The sequence below is a fragment of the Asparagus officinalis genome, chromosome 3 (assembly GCF_001876935.1).
Source record: "Asparagus officinalis chromosome 3, Aspof.V1, whole genome shotgun sequence".
Taxonomy (NCBI): domain Eukaryota; kingdom Viridiplantae; phylum Streptophyta; class Magnoliopsida; order Asparagales; family Asparagaceae; genus Asparagus; species Asparagus officinalis.
In genome coordinates this window covers 6,002,542-6,013,981 of record NC_033796.1, presented here as the reverse complement: position 1 = coordinate 6,013,981, position 11,440 = coordinate 6,002,542, and the positions used below count along the sequence as shown (strand labels likewise).

The 11,440-nt window shown below is 39.4% G+C and overlaps 1 protein-coding gene across 2 annotated transcripts in view; it reads left to right on the top strand.

The window, feature by feature from the left end:
* The window catches only part of LOC109832777 (delta-aminolevulinic acid dehydratase, chloroplastic-like), a 30,768-nt gene continuing 28,200 nt past the window's right edge, over window positions 8,873–11,440 (top strand). For both annotated transcript variants that reach the window (XM_020400190.1, XM_020400191.1), the window contains exons 1-2: window positions 8,873–8,963; window positions 9,341–9,596. In XM_020400190.1, the coding sequence (XP_020255779.1) occupies window positions 9,359–9,596 (238 nt within the window). In that variant the 5' untranslated portion in view covers window positions 8,873–8,963; window positions 9,341–9,358. The remainder of the gene's footprint in view (window positions 8,964–9,340; window positions 9,597–11,440) is intronic.

Genomic DNA, 11,440 nt, shown 5'->3' with positions numbered 1-11,440 from the left:
TCGTCAGAGGCGACGCCAACGCCGCGCTCGTCAATTAGCTAAGACCTTGGAACAAACCGACGGGGTTCGTTATCACGCGGACCTAGAGTCGAGGTGGCATCGAGTGGTTCAATTGTCTCAACAACCAATCACTCATATCTCTGCCAAACTAACGACGGATGAATGGACTCTTGTCAAAAGGGCCCGTTCGACCCTCAAAGAACGCATACAAAAGCGTATGGCAAACAGCGCTCGTGCCCGTGCTCTTTTACAACAAAGACAAGAAGGAAAGAAGAAAATAGTGTCTAAGGAAGCACCAAAGAATCACAAACTCGTACGAAAATTGGGTCTGCAGAACACAACCTTTGACCGCGGCAGTCTTTATTGCCGCGGCGCTTCTTTCAACCGCGACAGCGCATACTGTCGCGGTAGCTCCTTCAACCGCGGCAGTCTCCGCTGTCGCAGCACACTGTTCGACCGTGACACCAATCATTGCCGCGGCCAAAAGAAGTTTTACAAGAGCACTCCTTCGACTCCATCAACGTCCGTTCCGGGTCCGTCTACTGTGTCAACACCCGCTGTGTCACCAGTGAAACCCTGGGTCAGTCCTGACCTGTCGAAATCCAAAATTATAATGGCGGATGGCCTCGATCCTTTACCTGAAGATCGAGTCAAAGCTCCGGTCAAAGAACACTTGGGTCCGGTGAATGAACCCCAAATAGATTCTTACACTGGGGGTCGTAAGTATCCTCCTATCAAGTCAAAACAACTCCAAGATGGGAAAACCCTAATTTCTACCCGTTTGGGAGTTTGTAATGAAACTCAGGAGCCTGTTAAGACTCTGCACTCGCAAGAGGGTGGTTCTAAACATGCGATTCCTGACGTGACCTTGGATCGCTCAAATGCGACAACAAGTTGTCATGAGAACGCCAGCAAGGCTTTACATCCTCAGAAGAAGACATGTTCGTCAAAAGATATTGTTATACCTGGGGGCTCATACCAATAGACGATAGGATTCTCCGGTAATTATACCGATGAGTTGTACTATTAAGCTGGGGGTGTGAACAAAACTCGAAAGAGGATTGTCCGAGAAATGAGCTATCATTGTTTCTGTATGCGACTCATTAGAGTAGTACTGTCAGAATGTGACTACTCCAAACAAGAAGCCATCCTGCAAAGAGTCTCAGTGTTCCAGAGGCTTTTCACCGAAATGTTGAAGCCTAAGCCAAGACATTTCTGCAAGAGAAGATCAGCTGTCCAAGATGATGAATTCCCTAAAGTCACCATCAACATGGTTGATAAAGGAAAATCTAAGCGGCATTCAAATGAATCAAACCCTGACTTTTCCCTGGGAGGAAAAGTCAATTCAAGAATTGCCCAACGGATGTCTCGACTCCAGTCAGGAGCTATCAGACGTAGAGATTACAAGATAATGCATGAAAGAATGTCCTCGGAGGATGAACTCTCGGACACTTGTTCTGCGATCACTTCTGATGATACAATGTCTAGCACGGGACAAACCAAAGAAGTGTTCACAATCACTTCTGATCAGTTTGCTCAAATGCTTCAAGAAGCTCTAGCGAAGCAACATGAAGAAATTAGAGCTGAGATGAAGACAGAGATGGAGTTGGCTATCCAACAAATGAGAGAATTCTCAACCTCCTGAGTCTAGTCAGCGAGCTGAATCCAGCCGCCACACTCAGAATGTTGTAGATGACAGTGATCCAGAAGTGGATGAAGTCATTATGGCTGATACACCTCCCAATGACTATAACACTGGGCGTGGTTCAACAGATCCTCCCAATAATAATATTGGGGGTGGTTCAATTGTACCGCTTAGTAACACTGGGGGTGGCCCAATTATTTCTGCTCAACATCACTCAGAGAGAGATGAAGATGAGGACAAGAAAATGCAAGACCTTGAAAACAAAGTCAATGCTTTGATGTCCGCTCAGGAAGTAAAGAAGACGTACCCGGCAAAGTTCAATCTGATTAACTTCACACCATTTGATGGGAAGAGCTCGCCTACTCAGCACTTGATTTATTTCAAGTCGCATTTGGGCATGATCTCTGGAAATGAGGCTTTAATGGTCCGGTTATTCGTTGGCACCCTTCGTGGGCCCGCCTTCGATTGGTATCGACGTCTCAAGCCAGGGAGCATCAACTGCCGGGATGACATGGAAAGTGTGTTCCTCAGTAATTTCTTCGATGATGACACCGAAGTGTCAATCGGAACCCTTTTAGATGAGAAGCAAAAAGACGGAGAGTCAGTCGACAATTTTGTCAAGCGCTTCCGTAACAAGGCAATGAATTGCAGAGATCCTGTTACAGAGGAGTTCATCCTGCAAACATGCCACAATAATCTCTCTATCGATGTCCTGGAAGCCCTGGGGGTCGTACCATCCAAAACTTGGAAAGATTTGAAAATGCGCGGTGAACAAGCTGAACACTTTCTTAAAAGAAAGAAAGCTGAGAGAAGCCAACCGATGACATCTGCAATCACTGGGAACGCCACTCCCGATCCGAGGTTTCAAAAGGAGTATTCTTTCGAAGATGATGAAGCTCCAGCTATCTTGAAATACCTCCTCGCCAATGACAAAATAGAACTACCACCTATTTAAGATCAGGAGGAAGCTAAAAGGATTACGGATCCAAATTATTGTGCATACCACAGAAGGGTTCTTCATCCCACCGAAATTTGCTTTGGACTAAAAAACAAAATCCAAGCCTTAATTGACTCCGGCGTCATAACGGCGAAACAAACCAAGTAAAGACGACTCTAACTCCATTGGATACACGAGTGGATACACGAGTATAAACTGTTTTTCCCTAACTCCGAAGAGTATACGAGTATAAACTGCTTCTTCATGTAACTCCGAAGAGTATACGAGTATAAACTGCTTCTTCATGTCACTCCAAAGAGTATACGAGTATAAACTGATTCTCATTCCTCCAACCGGTATACGAGGTTAAACTGCCCCCTGATACTCCAATATGTATATGAGTCTAAACTGTTTCCCACTCTTGACGGGAAGTTCTTGGAGAATTATTTTACATGTAATATTCTTAAGGATAACCCGGTCATGTAACTCAGTATGATGTTAGACCCAGTTTCGCGAAGAAAGCTGGGGGTGGGTGGTTCGTGTAACGGAAGTTCCCAAAAGAATGTTATATATAATTTTCTCAGGGATAACCCGATTATTACAAACAAAGTGATAAACACTACATCCCCACGGTGATTTCCGAATACTCTTTTGCTGAGATGAGATTCGATCACTTCTTTAGATCAATCTTCCCTCACAAAACCCATTTGGTCAAACCTTTAAACAGTTAGGACCAAAGCCAAAATCCCCTCTCGATTCCTTCCATGAACGAGAGGTACACTCAAATTGAACGATCAAACCTTTAAATAGTTAGGATCGTCTCAAAACTCCTACTTGGTCAAACCTTACTACAGTTAGGACCACAACCAAAATCTTTTCTCGATTCATTCCATGAACGAGAGGTCCACTTTTAGTTGAATAATCAAACCTTATGACAATTAGGATTATTCAAACCCGTCCAGATTCTCTAAGTAGAGATCCCACTTTGAGTTTCCTTTGCACCGGGAGATAGAATATAAAATTCTTCCTCTCCAATTTCGGGTTCATCTCTACCAACAAACAAGAGACCGGGAGATAGAATATAAAATTCTTCCTCTCCAATTTTGGGTTCATCTCTACCAACAAATAAGAGACCAGGAGATAGAATATAAAATTCTTCCTCTCTAATTTCGGGTTCATCTCTACCAACAAACAAGAGACCAGGAGATAGAATACAAAATTCTTCATCTCTGATTTTTGGGTTTATCTCTACCAACGAAAAAAGAGACCAGGAGATAGAATATAAAGTTCTTCCTCTCCATCATTGGGTTCATCTCTACCACCAAAAAAGAGACTATGTTACTCCAATAGGTACACGAGTCTAAACTGTTTCCCTACTCTCAACAGGAAGTTTCTGGAGAATATTACTCAGAATATTCTTAAGAATAACCTGATTACCTCCCAACGGGTATATGAGGTTAGACTATTTCCCGAACACTCCGATGAGTATATGAGTATAAACTGCATCTCCTTGAACCTCCCAACGGGTATATGAGGTTAAACTATTTCCCGAACACTCCAATAGAGTATATGAGTATAAACTATTTCTCCAATCTTCAACAACAGTTCTGATTCAAGACTTCGACGACGACCACTCGATAAACGCTGCACCGGAGGAATCTTAGCTATCCTACAAAGTACTGAATAGACCAAAAGATGAAGAAGTCAAGAATTGAAGCCATTCACAGACCATTCTGCACAATTTCCTCAACAAAGCACTGGAGAAATTGCAAGGAAAGCTTATCATATCCAAAGTGTCCCAGACCCCTCTCTAAAAAAAATGATGAGTCTGAGATACTTTGGAGGGGGTATCTGTAGGCGTCAAAAAATGCTCATAGATATCCGAACACTACTCAAGGATGAGAAAAGAGCAGTGTAGACACAACGACAAATACACCAACAAGCGAGCCAGGGTGACATGCCTTAGGCGTGGCAGTTCAGAGTGTCGCGCCTTAGGCGCGGCAGTTCAGAGTGTCGCACCTTAGACGCGGCAGTTAAAGGTGTCGCGCCTTAGGCGCGGCAGTTAAAGGTGTCGCGCCTTAGGCGCGGCAGCTCATGGTGCCGCGGCTATTATAGGGGGTGATGTGGCAGTTATAAGGCAGTTATTCGATGATTTTTTGAAGCCCACGTGGCGACATATCAGAGACAGAACATGTGCTGACGTGGACAAGCAGTTAAACCACGAAAAAGGTGGTTAAAAGTCGTGGGAGAACAGTTTCAAGGCCGCGGCAGTCCACACTGCCGCGCCAATAGCCGCGGCAGTGTTGGCTGTCGTGGCCAAAAAGCAGTTACTTGGTCAGTTGTTTCACTCCCGTTGTAACTGTGGTGCACTCCTACCCCTATAAATACCTCCCTAGACACGAAATAAAGGGGGAGGGCATTTTAGAGCAGAAAAGGCTTAAGCTTTTGGTGATTTGGAGCAAGAGAGAGAGTTTTCCTTCTTCACAAACATCCTCAAGAAGCTTTTGACGATTCCTAGAGATCTAAGCTTTGGCTTGATCTTTGGAAGAGTGAACATCTTACATCGATAAGATATTCGCTTTTTCTTACTTCGATAAACGAAGGAAGAATCCCCAAAACCTTTACGATTCAATCAGAATCTGTGAATCGGTGGTCCACGGGCTAATGCACCCCTGGCACAGGCAAAGATCCCATGCAAGCAGCGATCCAAACAACGATCCTGCGTTTGTTTCTAAAAAGTTATAATTTTCATTTTATTGTGTAAAAGAAGTCTTATAAAAAGGCTATTTGCCCTAAGAATCCGATGAGGCAACTCGAGCAAGGCTACAAATCAAACTTAATAATTCCCATCTGATTGAATGCCTCTGTAAACATAATTTCTGTGGAGCTTCCTACATTTATCAAGATTCTTTTGACTTGACAACTATTAATCTCTGTCGATATGATGATAGGTTATCATAGGGGACCTCCACATCTTTTAGATCAGCATTGCTAAAGGAAAAAAAAGGCTGATCGAGCTTGGGCTTCTTCTCACACACATTGAATTTCAATGCTCACTAAGCATACTTCTTCTGGGTATTGTTTGGATGTTTTGCTAGCTATGGGCCACCACTTATGGTGTTGATGGCGCCTCAGCTGCCTGTTTCTCTAGGTTGATCCACCTATTGGTTCGGGCAACGGGGTGATCTTGACCTAGATCTCCTCCTCTCTAGTCTTTCTGAGGCTTGATTCCCTCTATCTTGACGGGCGATGAACTTCTTTAGCAGTCCTCCCCACATCATTTCCTAGATGTCTCTCTAGAGAACCCTATAGTTATCATTATGATGGCAGTGATCCTGGTGACATCAACAGTATTGTTTGAGGCTTTAGATTGAGAATTTGACTTCCTATGAGGGGAAGGAGTGGTAAGGCGTCCCTTCTTCTAATTCATGTACAACATTGTGAAATAGGTGTTGAGGGTAGTGAGTGTTGCTTCTTCTCGCCTCTTTCTTTTGATCTATCCTATTTACCTGACTTGGTCTAGCGTCACTCTTGGGGGATCATCTTCAACCTTCTTCCCTGAGAGGATTCTACTTTGGCTACCTCTAGTCGGGCCGCTGTTTTGAGAGCTTGACTGTCTTTAGCATCCATGTGCGATCGAGCTTTGGCCATCAGTTAGTTGAAATTAGTCACACGGTTCATGATGATAGAGTCAGACAACTTTTTTTTTCTAATCGGGTAACAATTGCAGGCATGGCGACTCTATTGCCAGGATCTTCAACCTCTAGCTTTTTGGCCTGAAACCTTTTGAAATAATCTCTTAGGCTCTCACTCAGTCTTTGCTTTATCTATAATAGGATGGAGGAAAGAGCCTGTTGCTTGGTGTTGGCCAAAAAGTAATGCACAAACTTTTGATTGAGCCACTCAAAGCTATGAATGGACTTCTTATCTAGCAAGTTCTATCACATCTTCACACTACTCGTTAGATCGAGTGAATGGGAAGGCTTTGCAAATGACCGGGTCACTTACTTGCTTATGCGCATTAAATTATAAAAAATATTTACATGCTCAACTGGATATCCTTCTCCCTTGTATTTATTGATGTGGGGCATCTTGAACTTAGGGCATAAAGCATTCATCATCCAGTCGACGAAAGGAGTGTTTCCTCTGATGACATCTGCGATTATGTTGAGAGTCTGGTCGTAACTAAACACAGAGTTGGTGAAGGAAGGATCCATTCTGCTTACTAGGCCTGGAACGCCAAGGGGATATCTCGCACCATGCGGCATCATTCATGTGTCATTTTCAAGGTCAAGACTCAAACTTTCACAGGTAGCCTCCATGTATTGTGGTGATTGTCATGGATGAGCGGTGAAAGGAGCTTGATGCCTTAGTCGTGGGGGAGTGATATTTCTAGTTTGCTCCTCTGGCATTTGTCACTGAGTGTGACCTCCTTAGAGAGGGGGCGACAGATGGTGGAGGAGATGAGACGGAGGAATCCACCTAAGAACTTCATTCGTGAAAGCAGCAAACAATTGCTGAAAGGAATGAGCTATTCTTTGAGCTAACTCATCTAATTAGGCCTGAGTAACGTAGCATGTGTTGGCCGCCTCTCCTGGATGGGGAGCTGACAATCAATGTCGTTGATTGGAATCAACCATCTTTCTTAAAGAAGAGAAAGGGGCCACACTGTGGGCGGCAAAATGTTTATGTCAAAACTTAATTCTCTTTGATAGCTGATCACCTTGAGTAGAAGAAATTTCCTGTATAAATGTGAAACGCTAAAGGGTCGGAGTTGAGTTTTCTAGTGGTTCCTTCAATGATTAAGTTAGTGATGATTTAAGGGAGAAAACTGTATAAAAGAAGTGGTTTTTAGGGTTTTTTTATCGTAGAGAACATTGTACCTTCATGCAGAAGACAATCTACATATTTATAATGAGCTGAAAACGGTATTCAGGTAACTTTGACAAGGTCTATGCAGTTGTCTTAGCCATCTGATATTTTACACATGTTAGCAGTTGGTAGTCCGAATCATGGATGTCTAAGGTGCTGGCGTGATATTTTACATGTGTTAGTAGTTGGTAGTCCGAATCATCCTTGTATCTTTTTTTTGCGTTATTTAACTTTTGAAAGAGTTTTTTTTTGCAATTTCTAAAACTTTAAGGTTAATTTTGGTAAATTTTAAATTTTTAGGTCTCTGATGGTAATCCATTGAATTCATCTATGTTGTTTGCTAGTTTTAAAATTTTAGAAATTTAGGATATTTTAATAATTTAAACTTTTGAGGGTGTTTCTATAATTTATTTTAGAATTTTAGGTTTTTTATAATTTAAACTTTTGAGGGTGTTTTCATAATTTTTAGGGTATTGAGGGTGTTAATTGTAAATTTTAAATTCTTTAGAGGTTGCTATTAATTTTTTAATTTCATGTTTATTGTTTTAAGTTTTGAAAATTATCAGGTGCATCATGGTAATCCATTGAATACATAAATTTTATTTGCAAGTTTTAAAATTTTAGAATTTTATCGTGCTCGTTTGTAATATGAATTTTTAAGGGTATTTCTATAATTTTTGAGACATTGAGGACATTAACTGCAAATTTTAGATTCTTCATAGGCCGCTGTTTATTTCTTAATTTCATATTTGTTATTTTATATTTTGAAACGTGAGGATGTTTTTTATAATTTTAAACTTTTGAGGTATTTTGTGCAAATTTAAAATTTTAGGGTTTTTTTTGCAGTACTTCATATATTATAGTATGTTAGCTACGCATAATTTTTTTTACCTTAACATACTAATACCATAAATCTGTATGTATATTATTTTTTAAATTGTTGAACTATGAGCAGCTCAAGTGGGATTATGATAGAATATAATTATGATTAAGATAGATTAACATTTCAATAAAATATTCAAAATAGCTAAGGGTAATATTGACCATGAAAAATTTTCCCCAAATTTTTTTACCTTAACAAACTAGTATCGTAAATCAATATTTATATTATTTTTTAAGTTGTTGAATTATAGACAGCTAAAGTGAGATTAGGATATGATATAATTATGATTAACATAGATTAATATATAAATGAAATAATCAAAATAGTCAAGAGTAATATTGACCATGATTTTTTTTTTCCGAACTCGTGGTTTTAAATGGAGTATGATATGATATGATATGAAATGATATGATATGATATGATGGTTAATTAAGTTTGCACTAATAAACTAAATCTCAGCCGTCAAAGACAACGCGAGTCAAGCCAATCAAAACCGTTCATTTAACGCACGATGCCTTGAGGAAATCGTATAAATACGGGATCACCCGCTAATTACCTTTCTTTCAAAGTTTAGATTTCTCGGCGAAAGAGGAGAGAGAAAGAAGAGGGAGAGAAATCTATTAAAGGTTCGTCTCTTCCCTTTTCCCCCTTTTTATTCAAAAATTTAATTTTTAATTTGTGTAAATTTTGTTGAGGGATATGACTACCTCTTTTTATTTAGACTTTTCGTCTGATCGTAAATTTTAGGATTTTTAGTTTTATTTGTAGATTAGGGTTCATATTTTTTTTTGTGAATTCTATAAGTTGGCGGTTCTGCGTATTTCTCACGTTTTATAGTCGAAAGTTTTGATTTTTACTCGAAATCTGTTTGCAATTAGGAAGTCTTGTATATAGTGTCCTTTTACAACTTTTTTGTTTCTGTGCAGTGTCTCACGCCTCTAATTGATACACTAGGTCTTCTTATCATGTTGAGTAACACTAATCAAATTGATTTTAACTGCAGAGGTTAACAGATCAATAAATGGGTTCAGCTATCATTTTGCGTTCCAGTAATGTTCGAGTTGGTAGATGTATATTTGGTGAGAGTTATGTTGACTCGAAGCTCATGAAAGGTCGCAGATCTATGTTGCCCATGCTAAAAAGAAATGTGAAAAGCTCACTGATCATCAAAGTGAGCAACGAACATGCGGAATATCTTCTTGGAGAACGCCACCCACTTGAAGCGAGAGATCTGGTACTGCCATTATTTATTCACGAAGGTGATGCCCTTATTATTACTATTATTATTATTATTAAATATATCTATTTGTTCTTGTGCATGTGTATGCGCGTTGTACGACTAGGCTTGTCTTGGCCGAGTTATGCAATTGAGACATAAGTTATCAATGAATTAAGCTGTCCCAATTTGTTATTCTGATTATGTAGTATTAATTTGATGAGTGAGGCAAACATCTACATTTTGTTTTCTACAAACATGTTAGGGGGGAAGTCATGATATGATGTGAACTTCTTTACAAAATGGTGGTTATTCCACAAACATTTATAGGCTGATTTTGGGAAGATGGAGAAATATGAGAAACAGAAAACATAGAAGAAAGAATTATACACAATGAAAGTCAATCCATTCATCAACTTCGATCTTAAAAGTGTCCTTTCAGGATTGAACCATCCTTGTTGGTGACAGTGCCAACTGAAAAAGGATATGAAGCTCAAGTTTCAACTTATAAATCCTTATCTTAAGCATAATAAAGTTTTGGAAGGTAAAATAAAACCTCAGCAACACAACAAATTCAACAACTTAAAAATATTAATGAGTTCTGTGTTCAGTAAAGCTTAATGAAAGGATAGAATAGATTTAATAACTGATATACTGATCAGAATTTGGCCAATTTGGTGAATCAGCAGTGTCAACTTTTTAATAAAAGCCAAAAAATTGGTTGACTCATGACTCCCTTTGTTGGAGAAATCTTAATCATGAGTTGTAAATGGAGCAAGACAGTCTTGAAGATATATTCCAGTGAACGTTACACAATTAATAAAGACGTCAGAACAAAGTTTAGGACCTGATAATAAGTAGCAAATGGGTATTTGAGATCGGCAAAGTTAGGCCATTTCAGTATTGGAACCGTGCATGATGAAGATATTAGTCAATGTCTTTGTGTTTTTAGGACCAAAATTGTCGACTCAAGGACTATGTAACACATTTGTTTTGGCTTTGAATCAGCTTCAACATGAGCTATTGCAAGACTCTTCTTAGACAACTTGAACTATTATGGAGCTTTGACCCTTGGCTACTAGTTGAACTTTTATTTGTGCTTGAGTTTTGGCTGGTGCTCTAGCTCAAGCTTTGCTAAGGGTTCTAGTTTTGATGCTAGTTTGACTCGGCTCTTATTGGGCTCAAATTTCATTTCTGGAAAATGCTGTTATATGCTTGCGAATATTGACGATTGTAATATCTCCTTGATGAACATGGCCTTGGTGTACCTTATGTACAATGATAATAAATCTCAAAGAAATAGAAAAGCGACCATTTATGAGTCATAGAGTAATTTGTCAAGTAACAACCTTCTCACTCTTGTATATTGATGTTGCACCTATATTATATCATGATAAGAAAATATTTCTTTTAAATCTCTGTTCTCACCCATTTTTACCTGTATGGATTTTCAAACCCTGTAAATAAGGTGTACCCAATGTGGTGCAATCCCTGAAATGTTTGGAGTTGGGGTGGAGAAGTGATAGAGTGGATATTGGTGTTCTCATATTTGTATTTGTCGTCTTCTTAGACATACGAATGTGGATATGGATATCATTTGGACTCTCCATCTATACTTGATAAAAATGAACATGGACTTGGTACATAGTCAAGTAGGTACTAATAATATATTATGGGTTATGACTAATATTTTGAAAGGAAGTTTGTGTGTAACATTCAATTTTATAATCCATAAAAAAGAAGTCCTTTATGTAATACTAAATGATAGCTCTAATATATGAACGCTCATACATCCTCGTGTGTGCACATACATGTGTATGCTTGTTTGTATGTATGTGTGTGATAAGTATATATATGTATACGTACATGTGTGTGTGGGTGGGTGGG